The sequence below is a fragment of the Dermacentor albipictus genome, chromosome 7 (assembly GCF_038994185.2).
Source record: "Dermacentor albipictus isolate Rhodes 1998 colony chromosome 7, USDA_Dalb.pri_finalv2, whole genome shotgun sequence".
Classification (NCBI taxonomy): Eukaryota; Metazoa; Arthropoda; class Arachnida; order Ixodida; family Ixodidae; genus Dermacentor; species Dermacentor albipictus.
In genome coordinates this window covers 64,355,431-64,369,213 of record NC_091827.1, presented here as the reverse complement: position 1 = coordinate 64,369,213, position 13,783 = coordinate 64,355,431, and the positions used below count along the sequence as shown (strand labels likewise).

The window sequence follows — 13,783 nt, the reverse complement described above, 5'->3', positions numbered from 1 at the left end:
GACGAATTCTACCACAGGGGTATCTCAAATTTACTGTTGCGATGGGACAGATGTCGGAACGAGTGTGGGGACAATGTGGATAAATAGTATAAGGTAAGCATAATAGTACGCATATCTGTAATTAGCTGTATCGGCTGTACTTCGGCTAATAAAACATAGGGGCCAATACTTTCTGATTGGCCCTCATACATTGAAGTCATGTCACGTAATATGTTGGGCAGTGCATCGCAAACAACGCCGCCCCGCTAATTTAGAGCGTAAGATACTGGAAGGGAATGAGAGGTAAAAATTGTTGTTGTCGTAAACCCACTCGTACTGCGTGCTCTAGAAAAAAAATGAAAATGTATTCGATGCATGTAACCACAAGCGTTCCAAGACATGTTTGAGGCTGCAGGAAAGTTTTTTCAGGGCTATTTTAAAGGGGTAGAGTGCTGGGTGCACGCTCTATTGGAAGTACTTCATGTTGACGCAAATAGCGTTCTTTCCATCGTCGAGCCAGTTTCCCTTTCGGTTATTTAACTCACAAGGAAAAAAAAAACAACATGTAGGCCCAATCCGCACGTTGAACCGAAACTTCCGTACAGCAGGTAATTAAAGCTTTACATGTAATGACGACGCATTACATTCTCTCTACTTCCAACCTACTAACGCGTATTGTCATCGACGTTAACGTTCAACCACAACAAAAAGGGCACAAAATTATTCTCAGCCAACATTTGTGTGTACGCGGTACATGCTGAAACTCAGACTCAAAATCAGGCGAATCCGCTCTGCGAGTTTCTTCTCCAAGGCACAATAAATCAGTTCATGTGGCCTCACCTTCAACGTCATGGTACCGTAGTCATTGCTTGAAAAACGACAAAGCCAGCCTTCGAAGACGTACACACAAGAAGAGAGAAATTACATAGCCATATACACGCTGCGACTAGCTACACAGTTTAATGAAACACAGGGTTCGAAAGGAAACCAAGAGATAGAGAGAGAGAAAATAATGCAGAGAAAGACAGGGAGGTTAACCAGAGGTAGTTCCGGCTGGCTAGCCTGCGCAGGGGGAAGGATTAAGAGGGATAAAAAGAGAAACATAGTAGAAGGGGGAGATAGAAAGAAAGGGAGACAAGCACGAACAAAGCGCGTACACTACAGAGCGGTAGGGGGCGGCATTCTTAGAGTCTGTCGTAAAGCCCCGTGGACCGCAAGAACCTTACTAGCGCGAGTAAGGCCTTCAACGAGGATGTTCTTTCGGAGCATTGGCCTAAAGCTTTTAGTTCTGAAAGTGGACGATTGTCCAACTGGTCCAGTACTCTGCACATCAATTAGCATGCATGCGCCATGGGGCGCACTCACTGTCTTCGTCGGCTGGCTGGTTTCGTCGCGCACATGTTCGTGTTACACAAACATACATATTTGTTCGCAATATATAAACATGTTGATTGATTTGGTAGCAATTTACAGAGTCCGCTGGCCATGCTCGATAGGCAGCTGCATTCAGTATGCATCACTTGACATCGATTCGTGCATGCATGTATTTTGCAGGTTTTTTTTTATTGAGAAGCATATATCAAATCATATTTTTATGATATTTTCAACATTTGTACCCTACTGCCAGAATCCTCAAACTATGATTGCAGTATCAATAAATAAAAAAAAATAAAAAAAGAAGAGGGTGCATTAGGACGAGCCTTCTATCGAAAGTACCATTCGCCTCCTGGAAAGCAGGCTTTGCTGAGCGTGGCGGTGCAACTCGGACATGTGCAAAAGAATGCACCGCTTGAGAAATCGGCGCTTAGTCCGTTTTTGTCGTTCGTGAGGGCGATCAACCTGCAAGGAGAGGAACCAGACCATTAGGTGCGACCCAGCGACATAATACCGCAAGCTTATATGATATTTTAGAATCGTGGATTCGTATTCACTTCGACGTTGTTGCTGATTGTAGCTTTTTTTTGCGCTAGTTTGCCCCAGCGGCACATGCGCCTGGCAAGTGCGGAGGCGGAACGAGCGAAATCGAGCAAAGCAGCTATTGTTAATACAGTTGCGGTAGGCTCATCAATTAAGATAGCGATGCACTTGCCGCTGTAACGTAAAACATCGGAGTACTCTCGTGTGGCCATCTTACTATAAGGACCGTACGGAAAACCCGTATTTCGGAACGATTTTAATTCGATTAGTATACTGGTCCTCGCGCAGCTTCTTTGCATCTGACGGAGACAAAGCACGCACGCACGCACGCACACGCACACACACACACACACGTATATATATATATATATATATATATATATATATATATATATATATATATATATATATATATATATATATATATATATATATACCAGAAGAAAAGCAGTTCTGGGTCCGGGTAAATATTCACAGCGAAGTAGACGCGCGTATGAAGCGGTTTATTGACGTTTCGGCCGGGGTCCGGCCTTCATCAGAATACATTGCATGGTGTCAGTACAGTTAATATGCACGTGCTTATCTAGCAAATGACGATACGTTAACATGAAAAACGAATAAAATGGGCGAACAAAATGCATCCGAATCGTTCGAAGGATAGCTGACGCGTGTATAGACCGATGGCGATTGCAAACATATAATCTAAAATACAAAGCACAAAAACGCACCGAAATGAATTGTAAAAACCAATCGCCACGTGACAACAAAACGTCAATATGTGCTCAATATGTGTTATGTTATCAAGCAAACACAGACACAGAAAAAGGGGAATGGCGACGTACTAGTAGAAGAAGGGACAAGTGACGGGCTACAAAGACAGGCGACTCAATTTTCCTACACCTTCATTCATACCACACGCGACGGTATCAAACTTATAAATTAGGAAGGACTCGCGGGCTTCTCTATCATAATTTGAGCGAAATCCAGATTCAAGCAACGTGACGCTCAGTTTATCAAATGAGTGGTCAGGAAGATGTACGTGTCTTGAGATGGGCAGGTTGGGCAACGTGTTAGCGTGGGATTTGGATTGTTAAAGCGGAATCTGAAAGGCCCTTCTGTGTCCGATGTACAGTTTTTTGCAGAGCGTACATTCAAGAATGTATAGTACGTTTTTTGTGTCACAGTCGAAATCGCCTTTGGTTTTAAACAAAAGTTTGAAGACGTACTAGTAACCTGTTGCAATGTGACCATGTAGGGGCATAATTTACATCGCGGTTTTCGATGGCGGTTTATTTATGCTTTGTATTTTAGATTATATGTTTGCAATCGCCATCGGTCTATACACGTGTCACCTATCCTTTGAACGAATCAGATGCGTTTTTTTCGGCCATTTTATTCGTTTTTCATGTAAACGTATCTTCATTTGTTAAATAAGCACATGTATATAAACTGTACTGATACCATTCAATGTATTCTGATGAAGGCTGGACCCCGGCCGAAACGTCAATAACCCGCTTCATACGCGCGTCTACTTCACTGTATATATATATATATATACATATATATATATATATATATATATATATATATATATATATATATATATATATATATATATATATATATATATATATATATATATATATATATATATATATATGCTTACACCAATTAAGCGGTTCCAGTTGTCATACCACCTTCGTTGTTCCATCGACGTCAATCCTTCTTCACTCTATTATTACTCTACTATCGTCACTCACTCGTGAGCATGAATATGCCACCGCTGTCGAACCTTCTTCGTCGTCATCCTGTTGTCTTCATGTCGTCGTCGTCATTGTGCTCTCCACTGTATATCATCGTCATCATTGAGGAATCCCTATTCCATTATCGAGATTCCATCGTCATTATACCTTCATTGTCGTTCCATCAAGTTCCCTTTTGGTCATTCGATCGCCCTAACTAAGATGATATATTACAGTCGTTTTCATGCCGCCATGCTCATGGGCGATCGCGGCCAGCAAAGTGGGACGATATATTGGTTTGTCGCGTATGGCCGAAGCAACGGAAGTCTCGGAATGACCCCATCAAATGTAAGATAAACATGACTTCATAAATACGGCGTGTCGCCACATTCTCCGAATGCTAATCAGATCATCGTCTTGATTCACCATGATATGAGTTCTCCCGTAACTTTTTAGAGCGCAGCTCTTAGGCGCCGTTCGTGCATTGAGCGCCAGGGTGCTTCGGCGGCGTAACTCATAATTAAAAGAACGAGGGCCGCGAAAGTTGAAACCATGACTAAAGCTGTCATCATCAAAGGCTCATACCTCAGTAAGCAATAGCTCATACTCCCATAATCAAGCAAAAATACAGTAGTTCATAGCCCCGTAAGGGTCAAGGCTTCAAAATGCATGTACGACCACTGTCTTGACACGCAAAAGTACGACGCCAGTTAATGTGGCGATGGATGTCTCTGCCGTACAAACGAACGGAGGAATTGTGATACCCACTCTGCACGTATCTGCAGGCACACCCATGTGTGATGTGGAGGAGTTCATGGCCTTGTACTTTGGATTGGTTAGCCGTGATGACACTATCCCTTTGATCTGTTGGAGACTTTTCGACGTGGACATTTCTAAACCAGACATGATATGGTTCACTGAGTTTGTGCTAGAAGAGTTCGGCAGGAAGTGTCGCACCAATCCAAGTACCTCAACTACTCGATAACGGTCGTTTATAGATATAAAATGCACCAAAAATATGTGGAAGCTTTTAAAGTGAGCCAATCAGTCTGTAGTAATCGCAAAGCTGTCGTCCCTATCATTAGAAAATAAATATATGATCCCTTTTCTAACTTTGTCTGTGGTTCTATAGCTTCCCTGGTCATCGACCTCCACACTGTAGGATGACACTTGAACTTTGTTGCATAGCTTGCGTTCCTGGCGGCACTTTCAAGTGTTTTCAATGCGTTGTGTGCTGCGGGATACTCTATAAGAATTTTTATTCACCTTTGTTCAACGACCACGTTTACCCTCACGCTCTTGAATTTTGAAGTGTCAGATCGCGTGCTGTTTGAACACATACTTCGAATAAACAAATAGGAGCATGCTGTGTCAAAGCTGCACCTACACAGTCAAAAAAGTTGTCAGTCCCTTCAGCTTGCCCGAAAGAGGACGAAGGCGAAAGCCCGCGCACTCACGAGACATTCATTACTTTACTTCACATTTTCATTCCAATGCATTGATTGTTACTACCTATTGTTTTCTCCAACCAAAACTTGCGGGTAAGAGTACTTTAATGAGCTCTAACTCAGGTAAATATGGCTTAATTACCTTCGCCCTAATTAATAACAAAGGTCAAGCGTAAGGCTCCCTCCAAAGGTCGTGGGTTCGAGTGCCTTAATTGGCTGTATATTAATAATATACTGTTCCTTAATTAACTTCTGAATGGACACCAAGGTAGTGCATTCGACTCTCGATCTTCACGATGTCAACTAGAATCCAACTTGGAATTGTGGCCGAATCACCCCTATGTGCATGACGGGTCGTGATTTCACGTGCTTAATCAACGACACGTTATTCAACACCAAAGATTGTGGGTTTGACTAGCGCCAATCGTCGAGGGTGTCACTTTCAACCTGCACGATGTCAACTGGAATCCAACTTGGGGAGATGGCCGGTTCGGCTGCATCTCCTTGTTTGGTGGTTTGTTCGGCTCTCACAAAAGGTCATGGATTCGAGTGCCTTTGCTCTACCTTTAACTTTGCCTTAACTCACTTCGCGGTAATTACCAAAAAAGGTAGTGGGCTAGACTCGACCTTCACCATGTCAAGTGCAATCCAACTTGTAGATGCCGGTTCACCCACAGCTCTTTGTTGTGTCGTAGGTTCGAGCTCCTTAATTATTTCGCCTTAAAGGAGTCCTGAATCATCCATCAGGCTTGGTGAAATAATGTTGTGCGCGGGTAGCATACGCTGCTGCGAACATCTCTGCGAAGTTTTGCTGTCATACGCGGTGAGGGGAGCACGCAAGTGGTATCTGAAGTTCCCTTTCTTTCGAACGCTCTATATTCAAACAGAAGCCTGATCCTAACTCTCTTCTGGACGCTTTATTTCGTAATAAAACGGATTCCCATGCGCGGTTGTTATCGGTAGCTGCGGTTGGCAATCCAGGTGAGGCAAGTTTGTCCACCATTTTTGATGTTCATCGGAAGCGTTTCTTTGCGAAAAGCTTCGAAGTTCTTGCCGCGTTCAAATTCAACTAAAAATATGACAAGGGGGTAAAGCGGTTGCGGATTACCTTCCCTCGTTGAACAAACTCGCTCATGACTGCGGTTTAGGCAGATTTCGTGACAGAATGCTGCGTCACCGTAACGTTGCAGGTATCGACGGCGAAGCTGTGCAGAGACGACTGCTGGAGCAGCCGGACCTCACGCTGGACATGGCAAAGAAAGTTGTTTTTGCGATGGAGGCGTCCATCAAGGATTTGGAAGCGCCTTCGATGGCACCCACGCAATCCGTTGCACCAACCAGCGCTTTGTCACGTGACTCTGCGAAGTGGGAAGAAGTGTTCATTGTGTGTTTTGGCTGTGGTCGCGGCCATCTAGCATCGCAGTGCCAGCACCTGAACAGCGTATGTCACAACGGTCGGCTGAAGGGCCATCTCTTTCGCGTTTGTAAAGGAAAAAAAAACTGTGAGCAAAAATATGGGACCAGCGCCGTCATCTGTGAAAAAAAATCTGTGCATGCCGTGACTGACAACGGGTGTGACGGAACTGAAAAGAGTGCTAAGTGGCTAGATGCGTCCCAAGAGTACGAAATGTGGACTCTGTAAGGTTCTGTAGATGTGACTAAGCTATACCGTGTGGAGGTCGCTGTGAACGGGATGTCGTTGCTGATTGATGGTGACACGAGATGAAGAGTATCCGTCATGTCTGAGTATCCGTCATATCCGTCCCGCCTGAAGCCATCAGGCGTGCCTTCAGCAATATCAATGATCTCCAGTTACTCCAGAGATCTGCCGTCTGCGCCGGGAAGTCTGGCCGTGACTGTTCATCTTGGGAACTGCAAATGCGAGGATGTGTTGTACGTTGTTTCTTGGGGTTGCCCGTGCCTCATGGGGCGCAGTTGGATGAAGGGCCTTGGCATAGAACTGTGCAATGCGAGAGCGCTTAATGGAAATGTCGCTTCGGGATGTAGTGGCTGAGTACGCCAGTGTTTTTGATGACGAGCTTGAAACCATCAAAGGCATTGCTGCAAAAGTCACAATACAAGACAACGCCAAGCCCAAGTTTTCCGATCGTCGACCTGTGCTGTTCGCGAGTTATACGAGTAACTACTCCGTATAAAACAAGTTGGGGTGCTGCAGCCGGTTGAGAATATCAGAGCGGGCTGCACCCATTGTGTGTATTCTCAAACGCAACTGACAGATCCGAATCGGGTGGAACTGCAAGGTCACTGTGAACCCTGTGACCATGCCGGACAACTATGCAATTCCGCGTGTAGAGAACCTCTTCGCCCGGCTCAGTGACGGTCAAAAGTTCACCAAGCTTATCCTTAAAGGTACCTACTTGCAAGTGGAACTGGACGAAGCATCCGAGAAGCTTCTGACCATCAACGCGCCAAGGGGGCTGTACCGACACACGCGCCTGCCTTTCGGCGTAGAGTCATGCCCATAAATTTTCAAGAGGGAAATGCACAACTTGATGCAAAAGCTGCTGCACATGATTGTGTACTTTGATGACGTCCTGTTGACTGGGCGCAATGATGAAGATCACGTTGAAAACTTGTCTCGAGTGTTCGAGCGGTTGAAAGATGCTGGACTTAAACTCAAGCTCGGCCAGCGCACCTTTATTGATACAGAGGTGAACTACCTGGGCCTCGTTGTCACGTCGACTGGGTTCCATCCTAATCCTGAGGAGAATAAAGCTGTCCTGATGGCCCCAAGGCCTCGCGCTGCAATGTTACTACAAGGGTACTTGAGATTGGTAAATTTCTTGTTGGTGGTTTCTGCCGTCTTTCATCCACTGCATCAGCTGGTCGGAGTCAAGACACCATGAATGGGGGGTGCTGCTCAGGAGCCTGCGTTCCAGCAAAGCAAAAAATTGCTGGTGTTCGCTGCAGTTGTCGCACTGTATGACCCGAAGAAGCCCGTTGTACTGATTTGTGATGTGTCGCCTTATGAAGTGGCAGCTGTGCTGGCGCACTGTGTGGACATAAGTGCCGGCCTTCCGACCGAGTGTGCATCAAGTCTTGCGCCATCTTAGCACAACTACAGACATTTAGACAAAGAAGCTCTCGCTCTGGTGTTGAGATTGACGAAGTTTCGACAGTATGTATGGGGCCGAGAGTTTGAGGGGCCACTGACCACAAGCGTTTGCTTCGCTTCCTCGCCGCTGAGAAGCCTGTGCCTGGGACGCGCACTCGGTGATGCTGCGCTGGTCATTGGTGCTGGCCGCTTACAACTACAAGCTCAAGTACAGACCCAGATCCAGCGTGGCGAATGTTGACTGAGTTGGCTGCCGCTACCTGTTCCTGCGCATAGCGGCGAGCAGCCAGCAGATGTGTCCATGCTCAGGGGTGCCTATACCAAGGTCTTGGTTCCCTTCGTAGTGGATGAAGCAACCTCCAAGGACCCTGTGCTGGCAAAAGTTCCAAAGGCACTGCGAGCTGGAAAAGAGCTACGGGACCTTGCGCTAAATCCTCATGCCCATCACAGTACACGAATGAGTGTACAATAATAATAATAATATTTGGGGTTTTACGTGCCAAAACCACTTTCTGATTATGAGGCACGCCGTAGTGGAGGACTCCGGAAATTTTGACCACCTGGGGTTCTTTAACGTGCACCTAAATCTAAGCACACGGGTGTTTTCGCATTTCGCCCCCATCGAAATGCGGCCGCCGTGGCCGGGATTCGATCCCGCGACCTCGTGCTCAGCAGCCCAACACCATAGCCACTGAGCAACCACGGCGGGTGAATGAGTGTACAAGAAGACTGCATCCTGCTGGGATCTCAAGTGGGGATTCCCAGTACTTTGCAACCGCAAGTGCTGAATCTGCTCCATGAAGGCCATCCTGGTATTGCAAAAATGAAAGCATTGGCTCCTACCCACATGTGGTGGTCTATCCTGGATCAAGATATGAGCAATGGAGTGCGTTGAGGTCATGTGTGCCAGAAGAACGAGAGGACAGCGCGGCCAGGCAGCAGTGATACCATGGCGGTTTCCTCAAAGGCCATGGTTGTGAATTCACATCGACTTTGCCCGCCCTGTCCAGTACTTAATGATTGCGACTGATGCCTATTCAAAATGAATATAAGTCCTTTCCTTGAGCACACCATCGGCAGATGTCGCCATTCCATGTTTGCGGACCATGTTCGCCACCCATGGGTTGCCGTACCTGATCGTGTCATACAATGAATGGGGAAGTGTTCGTGAGTGCCAGGTTTAAGGACTTTCGCCAGCGAAATGGCATGAAGCATGTGGTGGCCGCCGTATCACCCAACATCAAATGGTGCTGTGGAGTGTGCAGTGCAAACAATCAAAGCGAAGCTGAAGAAGGCAGTACCTGGAACCTTCGAGTGCCTGCTTGCCCTCATCCTTCTGAAATGCACGCGAAATTTCCGCGTGACTAGCCGCTCAAGGCACTTTGAGTGTATTCGCGGGCTTTTTTCACGCTGTAGCACACTGTATGTAGCACGCTTTGAGCAACAGAACGATGTACCGGTAGTTTTCCTGTTGCTCTACAAATTTGTCATTGACACTTTTTGCTACTTATATTATTTGAGAAGTTGATTAATTAGTTGTTACTAAGTATGCCATTAGGTAGAACAAAAATAATCTTAGTATCTCCAAGCAATGCCAAACAACACAACCTTGGTTCTGTGCAGTGAAGTGGCATTCGTATATTTTCAAGCACCGGCTAAATTTAGCTGGGACACCCTTTGTAGGGTAGCAATCCAAACGTGCGTCTAGTTGAGCTGCCTACGTTTACTTCCTTCTTTTCCTCCTCCTCCACGTAAGGATAGGTGACAAAATAATTCTGAATCTATGCATTACAACTTGTGCAAGGCAAGTGGAAACAAATGTATTTTTTTGTAAAATTGGAACCTAAGTAAAATATAAATGCAAATAAATACAAAGTCTCTGAGTGATCCAACTGCCTAATAGAAAAATATAAACACCATATTATCATCCAGAGTACAAGGCAGCTAACTACAACTAATGAAACAAGTAAAAACAAGGCTACTGACTTTTCATCGAACCACACTCTGGAATGGAAAACAATCACAAGAAGCTATAAGGTATTTGAAGTCAGAGAAGTATACTTCACTGCATGTACCCTGCGAATATCCTTATATGAACAATTAAAAATTTTACCGTCGTGGTAACTTAAAAGTGAGCACAGAGTATAAAATAGGCATTGCTTTACCAGAGTTTACACTTGCTTAGTGCACCTCCCAATTTTATGAGTGACGCTTTCAACAGTCGAAGTGTCTGATTCATAATTTTGCGACTTTCAAATTTGTTATGTTTGTTAGCGTCTCCAAATTGGATTTCCTGCTTAATGTGTATTTGTTTATTTGATGTACCTTAACTATTCGTAAATTTACATATATTGGGGTTATAGATATGGTTATATATAGTTATTAGATGTAGCAAAATGAGCTTTGATGCATCAAAAGATTATTAGATTCAGCAACTGCGACAAATGGTCGACAGTTCAACTCCCCCGAAAGGTCGTGTGTACGAGTGCGTTAATTAACGCTACCTTAATTACCTGTGCCTTAGTGAACCTCGTCTCAAATAATACCAAAGTTCATGGGTCCCAGGGCATTAACTATACCATAATTTTCTATGGGCAATTGGACTGCCTTAATTAAAGTGAAAGGCAGTTTGTTCGAGTACACTATCTACTTATTCATTTACTGTGCATGCATTAATTATCCTCGCCTTAATAAAACCAAATGTCGTGGTTTCGACTCATACCAAACTGGTGGGTTCGAGCGCATGAACTCTACATTAATCAACTGCACCTTCATTAACCTTGCCTTTTAAACACCAAAGTACTTGGGTTCGCCTTCCACCAAAGTCATGGGTTCGAGTGCATTATTCCTACCTTAATTAACTGTGCCTTTATTAGCATCGGATTAGTTAGCACCAAAGGTCATGGGTTCAACTGCCATCAAGGTCATGTGTACAAGGGTATTGATTCACTCTAACTTAAATAGGAGTGTGTTAATTAACATTGCATTAATTGACACCAATGGTCGTGGGTACGACTCCCACCGAACTCACGGGTTCGAGTACAATAAATAACCTTACATTAAATAACTACGCCCTAATTACCCTGGCCCATATTAACACCGAAGATAGTAGGTATGACTCCCGCCAAAGTCCTGGGTTCAAGTACATTAATGAATACTGTCCTAATTAACTGTCCGTTAATCACCATGACCTTAATTAACACCATACGTCGTGGGTTCGACACTTACAAAAGTCATAGGTTCGAATACTTTATCTAAATCTGATTAACTGTACCCTAATTAACACCAATGTCATGGGTTCGACTCCCACAAAAGTCATGGGTACGAGCGCCCTAAATAACTCTACCTTAATTACCAGCAAAGGTCGCAGGTTCGTAGCTTTGTCCGACCATGGCATGGTGACGCCAACGCCGAAGTTTCTGCCTCATGAGCCATATAATGCATTCGCATTAATAAGCGGATTCGTGTTGTTTAGTTGAATATTTGTTTAGATTTCTCCAGCAAGCAATGGCCACCTCTCTGAATATTGCTACGGAACAGTATTTCCAATGACGAAGAAGCGAGCAGTAAGAAGACGGCAACGACGATTGGAAGCGAGCGGGCTGTTGCCTCTTGGCCAAGTGCGGCGTATTACGTTGTAAATATAGTTGTATATAGTTTTTCATCTGCGTCTTCTTACGCAACATATCTGGTGGAGGCGGATGTTCCCTGTACCTCGTCACGGAGCTTCGCAGTGGACGGTAAGTAGAGCCTTCCTTCATGTCACATGCTGCCACTTAGACGACCTACATCACTCTGCCTGCTCCTCGTGATCCTAGCGTATTCTCGGAAAAAGATGGGGAAGACGTCGAGGACTGGATCACCCTATACGAACGCGTCAGCTGCAATAACCGGTGGGACCCTACTATCATGCTAGCCAACGTTGTCTTTTACCGCGGTGGCACACCTCGAGTTTGGTTTCGGACGCACGAAGATGAGCTTACGAGTTGGGACACACTCAAGCAAAAGCTCCGAGACTTGTTTGGCAACCCCTACTGTCACCAACTTGCCGCGAAGAAGGCGCTTTCCGGCCGTGTGCAGACGTCAACAGAGCCCTATGTCACGTACATTAAGGATGTCTTGGCTCTGTGGCGCAAAGTTGACGCACACATGACTGAGTCAGACGAGGAATCCCACATCCTCAAAGGCATTGCCGATGACGCCTTCAACTTCCTCGTATTCAACAATGTCGCGACGGTGGATGCAGTTTAGAAGAGTACCGCAGCCTGGAACTCGCTAAAAGCCGACGTATCGACCAGCAGTGTGCCCGTTCGCCCAAAACCCCAGCGACATCTTCCTGTGCCGACGCTCCTCGTCCCAACAACACTGGCGATGTTACCAGGATCGTCCGGCGTGAGATTAAGGCCACCTATCCGGCTACCTTAAAGTCCAGCCCCACCAACGCACCTGCAGTCATGGTTTCCCTGATCCAGGCAGTTGTCCGCCAGGAGTTCGAAAACATGGGTCTTCACACCATTTGTTCGGCCCATCGCCCTGATACGCACCCGACTTTTTTCGATTCCGCCCCGCCCCGTATCTTCTTACCCACCACGTTTCCGCAACCCATCTCAATGGCGCACTGCTGACGACAAGCCCATTTGTTTTCACTGCCGTCGAATCGGGCACATTTCTCGGCACTGTCGCAGTCGCTGGATTTCCTCGACCCGGTCTGCTTATACTGCCTACTCTCGTACCTCAGGTAGCCCTTCTCGTCCCTATGCCGCACGCTCCGACAATGCCACCAATGATTCTCCTGCGCCGAACCACCCATATTCTCGTTCACCTTCGCCCCAACGCCGACAATCTTGCTCTCCCCAGCCCCGTCGCTCCTTTTCGCCGACTCCCTTCGGACGCCGCTCCCAGCCGGAAAACTAGATGATGCAGCGCCTCGAGGTGACGCTGCATTGCTCCCTACGCTGCAAAATCCTCCACTGACGTTGCCCACTCACGTGAACCTTCTTGACGTGCAAGTCGACGGTGTTTGTGTATCTGTTCTTATAGACACTGGGGCGCATTTGTCGATAATGAGCGCTGACCTTCGTAACCGCCTGAAAAAAAATAATCACTCCCGCCACGACGCCTATTGTCCGTGTCGCCGATGGCAGAACAGCCCCCGTAATTGGTACGTGTGCTGCCCGTGTCTCCTTCGCCGGTCGCTCCACAATCGTGCTATTCACAGTCATCGCCCACTGTCCCCACGACATCATCCTCGGCTTAGACATCCTCTCCGCACATTCTGCTCTCATCGATTGTTCCGCCAGTACTCTCCGCCTCGACTTGCCTGTTCTGGATCCCGCTGAACCACACCCGAGTCGCCTCAGTTCCGTCGACTTCGTTCGCTTGCCACCTTCGGCACTGACTTACGCCGACTTAGTGTCATCCCCACCAGTGCCCGACGGTCACTACATCGCGGCTCCTATGCAAGACGTCCTACTTACCCACGGGATCACAGTACCTCATCAAGTTTTATCTATTACGGCGAATTGCGTCTGCCTGCCAGTCATCAATTTTGGCTTGATGACACAAGTACTGCCACGCAGGATGTCTCTGGCCTAGCTTTGCTCATTCAAGGATCACTCAGT

General features: G+C 46.2%; 1 protein-coding gene across 6 annotated transcripts in view; it reads right to left on the bottom strand.

The window, feature by feature from the left end:
* Positions 1–1,509: 1,509 nt before the first annotated feature.
* The window catches only part of LOC135904793 (uncharacterized), a 173,258-nt gene continuing 160,984 nt past the window's right edge, over positions 1,510–13,783 (bottom strand). For all 6 annotated transcript variants that reach the window (XR_011507427.1, XM_065435770.2, XM_070522311.1 and 3 more), the window contains one exon: positions 1,510–1,818. Coding sequence is in view for 5 of the 6 variants with exons in the window: in XM_065435770.2 (XP_065291842.1) it covers positions 1,814–1,818 (5 nt within the window). In the remaining variant the exon portion in view is untranslated. The remainder of the gene's footprint in view (positions 1,819–13,783) is intronic.